Source organism: Crocodylus siamensis, chromosome 4, assembly GCF_052110815.1.
Source record: "Crocodylus siamensis isolate JL-2025a chromosome 4, ASM5211081v1, whole genome shotgun sequence".
In the NCBI taxonomy this organism is placed as follows: Eukaryota; Metazoa; Chordata; order Crocodylia; family Crocodylidae; genus Crocodylus; species Crocodylus siamensis.
The window spans coordinates 236,138,675-236,152,436 of record NC_143398.1 but is presented as its reverse complement, the minus strand read 5'-3'; the positions used below and the strand labels follow the sequence as shown (position 1 = coordinate 236,152,436).

Here is a 13,762-nt window from a genome sequence, read left to right as displayed (position 1 = left end):
CTTGGGGTTATTTTTTCCTGGCTAATAACATGGTTTAATTCACCACCCCGTCATGCCCCCAGGACAAAGCACGAGTGCCTGCTTTGGGTCAAGGGGTGTAGGTTGTAGCTGTGTTGGTCTAAGGACATAGGCAAGCAAGGTTCTGTGGGTAAATCTGATATCTTTTGTTAGACCAACTCAAATAGTTGGAAAAATTATTCTTAGCAATTCTTCTTCTTAGAAAGCTTGCTAAGAAGAATGTTTCCGACTATTTGAGTTGGTTTAATAAAAGATATTGAATTTACCCAAGAACCGTGCCTGCTTTGGGCAGAGATTGAGAGTCAGTGGCCCACCTGCACAAAAACCCAGGCTCAGCCAGAGCATTTGTTTAAGCATGTGGGCAAGTCTAGGTCAGAACTATATAAAACAACAATAAAACCCAAACCATTTCTTGATGTTGATTATTCCTGTTTTATTTGAATGCAATGGGCACTCTCAGACAGAGCATGGAACAATACCAAGGCTCGTGGCAAGGAAAGTCCACTGAAAATATGGCAAACAATAAAACTGTGTACAAACTATTTACATGCTGGTGGTGAGAGCTGTGGTTTTCGCAAACTTAACTCCAATGCCAAATGAATAGGCACCTAGGGAAGAAACCCTGGTAAGTAAAATCATTGAGCTCCTATTCAGCATAAACAGCGAGTGCCCTGGACAGAGCCCGGAAGAACTGATGGGAAGCTGCTGTGTTAGTTAAACATAATTTTCCTAGCTGCACTGTGCAGATACCCGAGGTCTGAAACAGTGATAGGTTGGGGCAGAGATACAGCAGGTTTGTGTGACAGAAAACCTGCTCCACAGCCGTGGAATCTGTGAAATAACACTTACTCCAGGACGAGGGTTTTGTTGATGGCTTTCAACTTCATTTTTTCCACCTGTGCTTGCACTCTCTCTCTGAGTCTGTTATTCTGAACTTGTGAAGGCAGTTCCAGGGAGTCTTTCACTTCTCTGCAGGAGGTTGAGAAAGTCATTTGTACTGATAACAATGCTAGTACAATGCCATAAAATACTGATAAAGCCAAAGACATTCGTGCCAATGTATCACATTCACAACAGCTTGCATTTTTGAGGCCAGGAGATAATTTTAATGATGCCTAAGTGCATTTTATGTGAGTATCTGAAGTGTTGAAATGTGTAAAAAGAACTGTGTGCACTCTACTAAGACAGTACTGCTCTCCTTGTAAGAATATACCAGGAACAATTTCAAGAGGGTATTTAAAAAATAAAAATGCTCCTGGTAAATTTGTACAGTAAGGAAAAGAGTATTGTTCTAGCCCCACCATTCTCGGCACTGAAACACACACACTTACACGTTCACACAGCCCCCACATATGTGAAACAATAGTGCTGAAGAGCCTTTTATTGAGAATACATGAGCTGTTGTCTGCTGTTCTTATTGCATTTCTTTGCCTTTGTGACAGCCTTTGTGCCTCTGTGGATTTCATAACCCAAGGAGTTTGAAGTTAATCTGACCACAATCTTTATTGTACAAGATGCAGTCTCTGGCTTGCCCATGGAAAAGCCCATGATGACTAAAGCAACCAGAATACAAAAAATGGTGTAGTAAAACCTCGAGCGTGGCTGGGAAGAAACAGAAGACCCATATCTTACGAAGTTGCTCTTTCCACAACTGCACCAAAACTTGAGAATGGGCCTAAGAGATGATAGGGCATGGCCAAGAGATCCATGAACTCTGTCATTCCATAGGTCATGGGTCCCCTCTTCATGATGAGACAGTGAAAACGTCCTACTAGTAGATTTTAAGAACAGCCTTGGACTGGCTTAGCTTTTGATACGTGACAAGATGGGGGGAAAGGTTTCCTGTCCAGCTGTGAGATGAGGAGCCAATAATTTATTAGGAAGCATTTCAGGCCCAATCCAGTGTCCACGACAATAAGAACAGCAGATGAGTGCTGTAGTCGATGCAATGAGCAGCCCATACCCAATGTTCATTGCAGGACGTTGTGCTCATTTGCAAACTGGTCTTAAATAGCACAGGCTCGTTTGGCTGGTACAGAGGTTCCCAAACCGACTGAAATGGAAAACATGTGACATCAGTCTCCAAGATGGGTTTCACATGGGCCCGTGTTTTCAGCTTTGTGGAAAATACTGATTTGTTAAAGGAATGACTCTTATGTTTGCACATCTGCTTACCCAGAAGGAGAAGTAGGGTTGTTCACTGCATTGGAGTAAACAAGTTTGCCATCCAGGGCTGTATCGCTGTGGAGAAAAAGGCCACTATTTAGTATAAGCTACCCCAAATCCTTTGAACAGCTCAATGAAAGGAGACATAGAAAGCAGCACTCAATCAGCCATTAGGAACCCATCAATAAAACCATGTGCTTATTTACTGCAAATTAGTTTCAATAAACAATGTTAGCACTGTAACATTAGAGTGGTCATGATGCTCAGCATTTAAATAAAGCTTAATGGCAACTATGCTTCCTAAGGGTCTGGACAGCTGATTCCTTTAATGTTAAAGGGAATCAGACATTCAATCTCATACATGGCTTTGAAAACCTCAGTCTGTTCAAAGCAGTGTACAAGGATTAACCACATACAGAGGCAAACCTCATAACCCCCTTTTTCTACAGATGGGGAAACCAAAGTACAGAAAGGTGATGCAGCTTCCCCACAGTCAGGCACAGGTTTAGAAATGAGACCTCCTGCTGCCCACCCTGCACCTCCTTTTCCAGACCATACTGCTACTAGCACAGTGTCCCCTGCCTCTGCAGGGCTATGCTCACCATTGCATTTTACCTCTGCTGCCTTGCTCACATCTTCTAACACCCTCAGCACCACTTACGCCCATCTAGAGCCCCTCCTTGATCCCTTCAGAGCTTCTGCTTAGTGCCCCTTGAAGTCAAGGCATCTGTGTTAGCCTTATTTCTAACCATCTAACGCACACAGCCTCCAGGCTCTTAGGATCTCTTCACACATCTGGGGATGCAGGGCCTCAGCACTAGAGGATGGAAATAGCTGGCAAAACCTGATGGGACCCTTGTCTTTCCCAGACAGGGGTCTAATTATGACTTGTCAGGACACAGTAATTTGTATTTATAAAGGTAATGTTTTAAGAATTGGCTGGTGTCCAAGACACAATGGAAATGAGTATAGGTAAGTAACTGGGAGTTTTTAGTGTCTTTGACTATTTTTTCTAGAGGAGTCATTAGAAGTCATTAAAAGGCAAAACCCAACCTTGGCAAATGCCTGAACAAAACTATTAAGGAAAATGCAATGCACCAATAAGAGTGAGTGGGCTCAATTTTGAGACTAAATTCAAGTCTTCATGCATGTAATAAAGGGACTATGGACCAGGTCTATGTGCAAGATCTGAATGTAACCTCACTGATTGAGTTGCTCTGACACTTCTACTCTGGGCTTATACAAACACCGAAACAAGATGGTCACCCTTAAAATCCTCCCCAAGCTTCTTCCCTCTATTTCAATAAATGTGCCATTACCTTTCTTCTTTCCCTGGCTTACTTCTGTTTTCTTCCTGTGGTAGGCGTTCAATCTGTGGAAATTCAGCTTTCACCATCTCCGGAGTGAGTACAACCCTTAACTCAGTCTCATCATCAGTCTCACTAAAATTCAGTAAGTTGGAAAAAACTTAGTTTTTTACCTTTTATTTTTAATCTTTCCAATGTTTTAGCCTGGAGAAACAACAGGAAGTTTTATGCAAGAGGGACCATCTGCACATTTTTGTCTTTTATGTGTACAGAAGTATGCTGAAATGCACACAAAGTGCTTACAATTCAAAACAGAATATGACAAATAAATAGAGAGAAAAGAGAGCCAGCTTACTAGTCGATTATGTTTTCCTTGTCCCTCTCAGGTAATTCGTCCAGCATCGGAGGTCCCTCACTTGGAAGCATATCTAAACTGTAGGGATCACTGCTGTGGAAGTGACATAATCATACATTTGAGTAGGGTAAGATAAGTAACAGCAGACAACAAAAGGTTTTGCACCTTCTCTTAAGTTTCCGATCCTGCTAGACTTTCCTTAAAATATATCAGTTAGTTACTTCATAAGTATACACATTAACAAAATGCACTTCTGTTCTTTAAAAAGGCCTTTTATAACAGTGAATATCCTTTTCTAGTTATGTTAGAACAGCAGCCCATCTATCGGATGGACTCGGTTCCACTCCTAGACTGGCTGCCAACCAGGATTAAAGAACCTGGTCCACCCTATCATGGAGTGGACAAAAATGGATGATCTCCTTTCTTCCAGCAGCTCCTGCAGCCAAGCTGTTTCCAAATGAGCCAACACCTGCCTTTCCTCTGGATTAAACCAGAAAGGCTGAAGGGGACGCTGGTGTGTGCACAGCTCAGTGTCTCCATATACGCTGCCCAGGCTTCTGCATCCTGGAGAGGTCACTCCAGCTTCGCTTTCTCTTTCAAGCCAGGATTACATTCAGCGAGCTGATGCCTTACTTGGAGTAATACTATTGTCTTGCGAGACAGAGAGATGCCTATTAGGTCCTGAATCTGTAGATTTGGTGCCTGAAGCAAGGCACCTAAATATATATTTAGCCATCTAAATGGATGGCTTGATTTTCAGAGGTGATGAATGTGTATTGTTCCCACTGACTCCAGGTCATTGATTTCTGTGTCTACATAAAGGTCTGGTGATTATCTTCAACTACGCAGGCTTTGAAATGTTTTCATTCAGCTATCAGCATGCTAAGCTGCCCAGTACAGTGGGGAGTTGTAGTCAGTTCTAAGTCTCCAGTCCTATGAAGCCCTGAAGTATGTGATGTACTGTGTTGGATGACAGATCCTGCCATCAGATCCCAGAGTCTTAAATATCAGTGTCTTACTGGCACCTGCTGAAATCGCATTGGTTTCAGAAGCATTTAAATACAGTAAAAGCTCTGTTATCCGGCATCCCCCGGGAATGGGGGATGCCGGTTAATCAAATATGCTGTGTCCAGTGCACCAGGGTTTTCACTCCCTGGCGTCAGCGTACCAGGGGACAGGGAGGGGGGCCCCGCACTGGCGGCTTTGTCCTGGGCCGTGGTCCACAAGGAAGAAGTGGGCTTGGCTAGCAGCAGTGAGACCGGAAGTGCCGCGTCCCTCAGAAGGAAGATTTGCATTGACAGATGCTGGTTAGTGGAGCTTTCCGGTTGGTAAAATGCCAAATAACACAGCTTTTGCTGTATATGCTTATAGTTATGCATGACTGAAAGACACCCACTGACTTCATAAGGGCCATGTCTGAAAGTCCACTGAACAAGGGTGGACTGGGGACCTAAGTGCTCCAACTGGAGCTAACATGTCCCTTACCTCCTCTGAGTTAGCACTATGGGAGCAGGAGGAGAGAAGCAGCAGAGCTGAGGAGGACAGGTACTGCCATTAAATACTAGTGTCTTGCACACTCATGTCTTACTGGCATTCGACTGCAGGGTAAGAGGAGCTGGTTTGCTAGTGACTCTCGCACTGGCCTGGGGTTGAAGGAGAAACCATTCATGCTCCAAAAGGCCTGGGATGGAACCCTTATAATCGGGACAGACTGTCCCCTTTACTTGCACTGAGCCTGGTCCCTTTGGGAGGATTCCCAATGGGAATTTTTTCATTGACTGCAGCTGCCACAGGACTGGAACCACTGAGTATTAATTTGCATTTCATGTAGTCCTGGTTGCATCAGTGGGACACTGCGTAAGATGAGATAAGACACGGCAGAATCTGCCCCAGAGCCAAGATGTTTTGTATTTAAATCTTTCTTACCGGTAAGGCATTGCTGGGTTTGTCAGATTGGGAGTGTCAGACCAAGAATACACCAGTGGCAGGAATCTTCTCCAGTTCATTACTCCTCGGATGACTTCCTGAAATGACACAGTGATCAAGCCTATAAAATGCCACATGCTGGAAAAAGGTGTGATAGAAGACAGCAGAAGAGAGGGCCTGGTTTTGCCAGCTAAGGGTGCATTTGGCAGGCTTCAGTTCTCTTCACCCAAAAAGATAAAAGCTCCAGGCCAAAGGTCACATCAGTGCAGCAGAGGCGAAAAGGGGAATAGTAGGGAAAACCCTAGCGCTGTAGAAGGGACATGGAAACCTAATGGAGGATGATCTATTTGCAACAATCACTCCATCTAACAGCAAATGCTAATGATGAATAATATGCTGTATACGTGACACAGTTTGAAATGCCTTCCAGCTGGGATAACCATTCATCTTCCCCTTTAATTCCACAAGACAAATCCTTTGCTGCCCCGTGCCCTGAAAAAGTATTAACACAAGGAAACAAAAAGTCTGTACCTTGCGATGCAGAAATTTCTTCTGTGTCATCGGGATGCTGGATCCCTTCGGGCATTCTTTGGTGACTGGATATTTTGGGTGAGGGCAAAGATGATATTCAATGTTCGTTTCCGAATAGGGCAAAGGCGACATAAAAACTGACAGCCCTGGAGTAGGATTCTAAAAGCAAACACGAAAAACATATGCAGAAAAAGTAACTCCAAGCCCCATGAACAAGTCTGCCTCTGAGAGATCAGTTCTTGTAGAGAAAAACAGCAGAAATCCCATCCCCAGCCTCCAACGCCTCTGTTCCACTTTTGCTCTCCTCTTACGAATTGTTCAGCTCAACACCTGATCTCTCTTCCCAACCCCTGATCACAGGTCTACTACCTTCTTTATCCTGTCCAAGCTCTCTGCTGTCCATCAGGGGAGATGCCTAGGCCATAGCTTTCCTGTCATGCAGGACTGATGCCAGGGAAGAACAAGCTATACTCCCATATGCCTTGTGATAGCAGGTGTGCTCTCCCGGCACATGAAGGAGGGCCCAAATTCTCTGAGCATGTAGGACTGATAGGGACCTCCTGGGTCATTGGCTCCAGCCACCTGCTCTCAAAGGCAAATGTGCCACATAATCCCCTTCACAAACTGATTAAGTGCCATCTTAAACCCAGTTAGGCTTTTCCATCCCCACTCAGTGGGGTTGAACCTTGCTAAGGGGGTGGGGGTCTGCAGGACCTTGATATGAGGGACGTGCCTGACAACACAACCTGGCACTAGGGTAGGCAAGTCTTAGGTCAAAGTCTAGCCTAGACAATTGCCCTCCAGTTCCAAACCAAACGTCTGGTAAAACAAACCTCCATTCCCTCTCTCCCCACCCTGCTCTTGGGTGCTTTATCAGAGCCGACCCCTACTTACAAAAACACGAAGTGGGTGACTGTCTGGAGGTTGGAGTAAGGCTTTGGGTGGTGCCAGTTTTAAAAGGCTCGTGCCCTCTGCCATGGATTCATGTTTGTGAAGATCCCTCTGAGGTGAGGTAGGAGTAAGTTGGGCCTTAGGAGAGGCTACTATTGTGATCAATTCATCCTTAAACAATGAAGAAGACAAAGGTTGTTAGTTGGCTTTTGGGTATGGAGTATTGTGACAAGATGGGGTGCACTGAAGTTAAGTCATGGCTACTGGTTGACCTATTACCTTGGCTCCCTGTTTCAGTGGTCGGGAAAGTTTCTGCGGTTTGTAACTTGTTGAGGCATGCTGTGTGCAAAACGGCTGGTACTTCATAATGCTGAAGTGCTGAGGAACCTAGGTACAAAGAAAAAGGATCTAGCGCAACACTTGAAAAACGGTTCAATGTGTTTGAAGAGTCTGTTAGCTCATGTATGGAATGATGTGTATGGAAACATGGGTGTTTCACCTAATCTCTGATGTAAGAGATGCTTGATATCTGCTAAAAACCTGGACCAGCCCAGGTCAATCGCATGAACTGTAGAGGACTACGTCCACTGCTGTTCTTCCAAAAGGGGCTGTGTGTGAGGCGATACTCATAATCTGGAGTTAGTAAATTCTTGCACGACCAGTATGAGATCAAAGGGGTAGAGAGAAGCTGTGCCTGATCAACGTCATTTCACTTACGTAGCTCTTCGTTCTCCCCGGTGTCTAACCCAGCCCTTGCCTTGATACACTAAAAAAACCAGGTTCTTCTAGTCTCCTGCCATAAGAGAGACCCTCCATCTCCCTCATTACCTTAGAGGCCTTTCTCAGCACTTCCTCCAGTTTGAGTTTTTTTCTCCCTGAACACAGACCACCAAAATGGGGCACAGTATTCCCGATGAGGCCGTACTTAAAACTGACCCAAAACACTGGCAATCTGATCCACCAACCCTTACATGCAACTAGCTTATATGCAGGGGAAGCTCTCATTGAGCAGAAGGCCAGTGATTAGGCACCAAATGTGGTACCATATGTCTTATGTCAGACTAGCCCTGCTGAAATAAAGTAACTTGAGACAGCTGCACAAGTGATAGTGGCTGACCTGCAAATTGTAGAAGGGATGAAAATGTTTGATTTTCATGTCTAAAGGCTTGAGAGGAACTGGGCCAAGAGCATCAGGAGCCTGCAACAACACACAGTCTTTTAAGACACAAGAGTATAATGAGCATTTTCTTTTTCAGACATAAGACACAAAAGTATAATGAGCATTTTCTCTTTCAGACAAAATAAGCCATTGATTCAGCCAGTTGAACACAAGGGAAGAATCTTGCACACATTTCCTCCCTGCTTTTTTTGGTAGACATTTCAGTCCTTTTGTTTTTTTGCTGAAAAATTATATTTCAGTCACTCCTAGTCATTGCTGTGCTGCTGTGAACTTCGCAACAGTAAAAAAAAAATCAGCTACTACAATGTAAAAATTCCCTATTCTTTTCACAATTTCAACATAATTTTTAATAAATGTATTGGGCTGAATGAAGAGCCTTTGTTTTGCAGATGAGTTCTCCAGTATCTGTGATGCTGAAGGAGTCTCCATTGATTATATAGTCCGTGGAGTTTCGGATGTGTATCCAAGCACCAGCTCAAATGGGCCCACAGACATCTTTCTGGTAGGTGCTGCCCTTGGGGGCTTTAGCTGAGAAGGTTAGAAAGGCCTCCAATGGGATTGGCCATGTTCGTGACCCTGCCTTTGTCTGAATACAGAAGTCTGTAACTCTGTAGCAGAGGTATCTGTAAGGCAACTACTACAGTAGTGACTGAATAAGGGGAGACCTACCAGGTAAAATGCTGGACTGGGGTTTAGGAAATCTGGGTTCTAGTTCCGGTTCATCCAGTGACCTTCGGCAAAACAGAAGGTCTGTGCTTCCCTAGCTGTAAAATTGAGACAATACCATCCATCTCCTCTGTAAAGCATTTTGCAATCTTCTGATGCAAAATGCTGGGGATGAGCTAGGAATTGCAGTTATTAAAACGTCTGGTCTTATGTCCTGACCTCTACTTTAAAATTGCAACATGAAGGTTAATCTACAGTGACCTCAGAGCCGGGTTGCTTCTTCATATAACATTGCTGTGTGTGCATCTCTTGTCCCAGATGCCCTGCAGTTGTAAGCAAGAGGCATCCAGCTGTGTGGTTTTCATCACCTTTTTCTATCTCTGCATCAATTCAAAATGAAGAGGAGATGTTCAACTATTCTTGAAATGGGAAAGGTGGAGAGCTCAGGCCCAGCCTCAGTTATACAGACCCCCCCAAAGACAAGGGGGGTCTGTAATATAATCTATAAACTATTGTAGCTTGACTGGTGTTAACAGTACTTGAACTATAATATCTATTGATCTGGACACAATATCCCAAGCCAAGCTGTTTTGCCCCACTCTGTGTATTATATTTATCCTCACATTAAAGCCTATTTAAAGTCTCAAAGTAGGGTAAGGTAGCCTCAGTGTAAAAGAGAACTAGATCCACCATACTTTATCTGTTGCCATTGTAACCATGCTACCTACCAGTTCACCAGACTTCTGAGGCGGATGGTACATGGGGAAGTCAAAAGGTAATACGCGACTCACAGACAAGCTGGAAGTGACGTTGTCTTGCTCCTCACCCATAGGTGTGATCAAGGCTTTGAAAATGCTGTTTTCTGCCATGTGCGGGAAAAGAACCAAAATCTTGTAATAAATGGTAAGATAACTCAGTTAGGATACATCAAGCCGCAAACAGGCTTTTAACTTGAAGACTCACTGTGCTACAGGCACAGTGCTAAGATTATCACGAAGATCTGATAACAAGCCAGTCTCAAATCCCCCTTACCAGGCATTTTTGACCTCTTGTCTTCTTTTCTCCCTTTCTAAAGCACTGCGTTCCATTTGCTTCACCTCAACTGTGTGCAGGACACATATTTAAGTCTTATGTGCCCTTTCTACTGAAAGCCATAAAACTCCCACTGTTGGCTAGGGCCAAGACCTCTGTCTTGAAAGCTGGCCCTGGCTATGGTTTATCAAAAACCTCTTTCCTTTCCTGATTGTTATAAAGCGAGTAACTTCTCTGTAGTACTTCCACTACATTATATGGAAATGCTCCACTATTTTTTGTAGCTCATCCAGATCCCAGACTGATACCATGCAAATACTGGTGAGCATATATACGTACAGGAAAAGTTTCAGAAGATAAAAGTAACGGCACAAAGAACCTTGTCGGCATTGGAAGTCTGGCTTTTCCCCTTCTAGTTCCCTCCTCACACATATTAGCAATTCCTTTCATTCGAAATCTTTCCCCAACTCTGCCTTGTCTTACTGCACTCCTTCTAGCCCCTTCCTCTCCGTAAGTGATGCCAGTCTTGCCTACCTATTTGTCTGCTTTTCAAACACACCTATTCACACCTTTGACACTGCTCTTCATGAAAGGGGCTCCTCTGCTTGAGTTGAGGGTCCTTAACACCTCTTCCCCCTCAAGACCAACATCCTACCTGATGACCTCCCAAGTAACAATGGATATACTGCAAGGATCCTAATAATTAGAGCTGTTCTCAATGCTTGTAAAGAATGTGCATGCTGACTACACCTCTCCATTTCTCCAGGCAGAAGGTAGGACAGGGTGACATCTTAGAAAGTAACTGGTTCAGAGAGACGTGAGCTTTCACAGGTGACTGACTACTTCATCAGACGCTAGCCTTTAAAGTATCACCCTGCCCTACAAATAACCACCTATGTTGCTCATGGAAATCACCTCTGTCCACCTGTCAGGTAATACTCATGTCTTCTGATTATAACTTCTTGAGCAGGGATTATTTCTTTGTGAGTGTGAGTAAGTGCGAGAGAGGGAGTGTATACGTAAGAAAGTGGGCAAGAGTGTGAGTGCCTGTGATAATCAACATGAATTCAGATTAACCAAAAGGCAAATATTTTATCTTATGCTTTACCTGATATGGCGCTTTCCTCATCCCTTTGCCTTCTGGTTTCTCTCACTAGTTCACGTAACAAAAGTAAGACGCGATTTAGCCGGCACTGAATCAGGATCTATTATAATTGTTTAAAGACTTCCAGTTAATAATAAACTAAATAATCTATGTTTATGCTGATTCATAGTACATACAACATTATTTATCCTACAAAAGCCACTTGGACTTCTGGTGACAGGATTTTTGTTGACATATGCATCCATTTTAGAATTTTTCCTAGGTTATTTTTGGTGGGGGAGGGTGGTATATGTGGCAGGTATATCCAAAATATAAAACTATTTTACATGCAAATGGCATATACAGGCCCTGCTCATATACCTGGGTCTATCTGGATACACAGATCTTCCTATAGGAATCCAATTGCTGGAGTGGGGCAACGGATTTGGTATGGCCCCTGTAAAACAAGAGTCAACCCTAAAGGGAATTTTTCCTTTTACAGAGCATTGCATGTTATTCTGGTAACAGGGATTCATGGATACTTAAGCCAGAAAGGATCATTAGACCATATCATCTCCTGAACAGGTCACAGACCACAGATTTCTGCCTGCATTGCACATAACTTGAGTTTCACTGAATTACATCTTTAAGACATGTATCTAACTCTGCTCTGAGGCCGCCAAGAGATTGAGACTTTCTACTAGCTGTTGCGTTTGGCTTTGTGGGGAGTGAGTGGCAGAACTGTAGGGTGGCCAGGTAAAATCAATGTGTTTAGTTTCATGAACCACCTTTTTGTTCACATTTGGAAAAAACGATTTTTTCTGTCTTCTTTCCTTTTTCTACTTTTTTTGTAAAAATTCTGTTTTGAACTGTTAGCATTTTGTGTCTGCTTTATATTGACCTATTCTAATTACTTACAGATTTTGTTAGCAGTGCTAAAGGTACAACATATTAGTGTTGATTGTTGGCTACGTTGGTTGGCTCTTTGAGGATAGAAACTTTTAGCCTACAAGTGTTGTTCTCAGACTGAATTTTGGTTGCTTCAAATTACCTTGCAAGCTGTCTGTTGAAACCGCCTCCGAGTCCTGTGTCTGCTGACCCAAGGATCATTGAGGAGGAGGTCAAACTTGGGTTGAACACTGGGACACTGTGTGGTTCACAGAAAATGAGAAAAGATTATCATTTTTATAACCAAAAAATGGAGGAATTTCTAGCATGCATTCCTTGGACTGCATCTACTGGCTATTGCCTAACATTGAGGTTATACCAGGTAAAAATAGTTAGTAATTAATAAACTCATTCTGCTCCCTTTGCCCTATCACACCATCAGTTATTAAATGGACATCATCAATAGGTTCAATAGAAAGTTACTATTAAAACAGTTGAAGAAATAATATACTTTCTTGCTTTACTAATGTAAAAGCTAAAGTAGCTTCAGCATGAATGAAATTTCTTTAGATTCAAAGAAAGCTGACTGTCTTCTGATTTCCCTCATACCAATGTCAATCCAAACTTACGTCACTGCTCTAATGATGCTAGGGCCAAACTTCATCCTGTTGAAATCAGTGACAACATTCTGATTCAATTTACTGAAAGCAGTTTTGGCCTATGCTCCAAACTAAACTGTTGGACCTTGGTATCCAAATCTGGCCCAGCACACAAGGGCGCAAGCAGAGGTAACAAGGACAATATCATGGGCTGAATACATTCCCCACAGGTCAAACAGTTTAAGAAAAGGACACAAGCAGCCAGAAAATTTCTGTGCTCGTGCAATCATTCCAGGTAAGAAGAGTCCTTTGATCTCAGCAGTCTTCCTGCCCAAGTGCAGGGGAGCTGGACCCGCTGATCTGTAAGGTCCTTTCCAGCCCCTAACAAATATGAAACTATGAAAGAGCTGAGAGCTGCAGCTCCTACAACCATTACAAACCACTGTTCTGCAATTCTGGTCAGGCCTCCATGTTATCCTTTATAGCAAGACTGTCTAACTCTTGGGTTGGCAAGATCTGAACTGCAGGGATTTTCGCAGGCCACACCACCCACCTCTGGTGGTGGAGTGAATGGCAGTGGCGTTAACTTCCACGCGCTGATTACATTGCCTCCACTTACCCCAGTGCCAAAAGACCTCCCCAATAGGGATCCTGACCTAGAGATTCAGCAGTGGGTTGACCAGCACCCACAGGGTTAACACTACCATTACTGAAAGGTGACCCCAATGGGGACCTCAACCTGGAGGGCAAGCAATGGTGCAGCAGGGCAAGCAATAGTGGCATTAATTCCTGGGGTGCTGGCTACACTGACACAGCTGTGGGGCAGGGCGTGCTACTACTGCTTGCCCTGCCACAGAACCTGTGGCCCTGTCAACCATGATTTAGGCACTTACAGGACACATTGGGCCACTGCAGTTTGGACAGCCCTGCTTTATAGCAGCAGCAGAGCACAATTGACATCAGATGCCCCTGTCTGCTTAGCTGCACTTGCGATGCTGTTTGCACTGTGCTGTACTGGGTGTACAGCGAGCCCTACCCTTTGAAAAATAGCACTGAAAGTGATACACAAGTACAGAAATTTGCTTTCGTTCTAAAGATACGGACAAATTAAAACAGCTA

General features: G+C 43.8%; 1 protein-coding gene across 1 annotated transcript in view; it reads right to left on the bottom strand.

Moving 5' to 3' along the window:
- Positions 1 to 441: 441 nt before the first annotated feature.
- The window catches only part of CFAP221 (cilia and flagella associated protein 221), a 39,858-nt gene continuing 26,537 nt past the window's right edge, over positions 442 to 13,762 (bottom strand). Inside the window, 12 exon segments of the mRNA XM_090045920.1 lie at positions 442 to 987; positions 2,194 to 2,259; positions 3,504 to 3,626; positions 3,847 to 3,939; positions 5,773 to 5,870; positions 6,304 to 6,462; positions 7,198 to 7,365; positions 7,474 to 7,581; positions 8,312 to 8,392; positions 9,769 to 9,902; positions 11,181 to 11,277; positions 12,208 to 12,303. Coding sequence (XP_089902046.1) covers positions 864 to 987; positions 2,194 to 2,259; positions 3,504 to 3,626; positions 3,847 to 3,939; positions 5,773 to 5,870; positions 6,304 to 6,462; positions 7,198 to 7,365; positions 7,474 to 7,581; positions 8,312 to 8,392; positions 9,769 to 9,902; positions 11,181 to 11,277; positions 12,208 to 12,303 — 1,347 coding nt within the window. The 3' untranslated portion in view covers positions 442 to 863.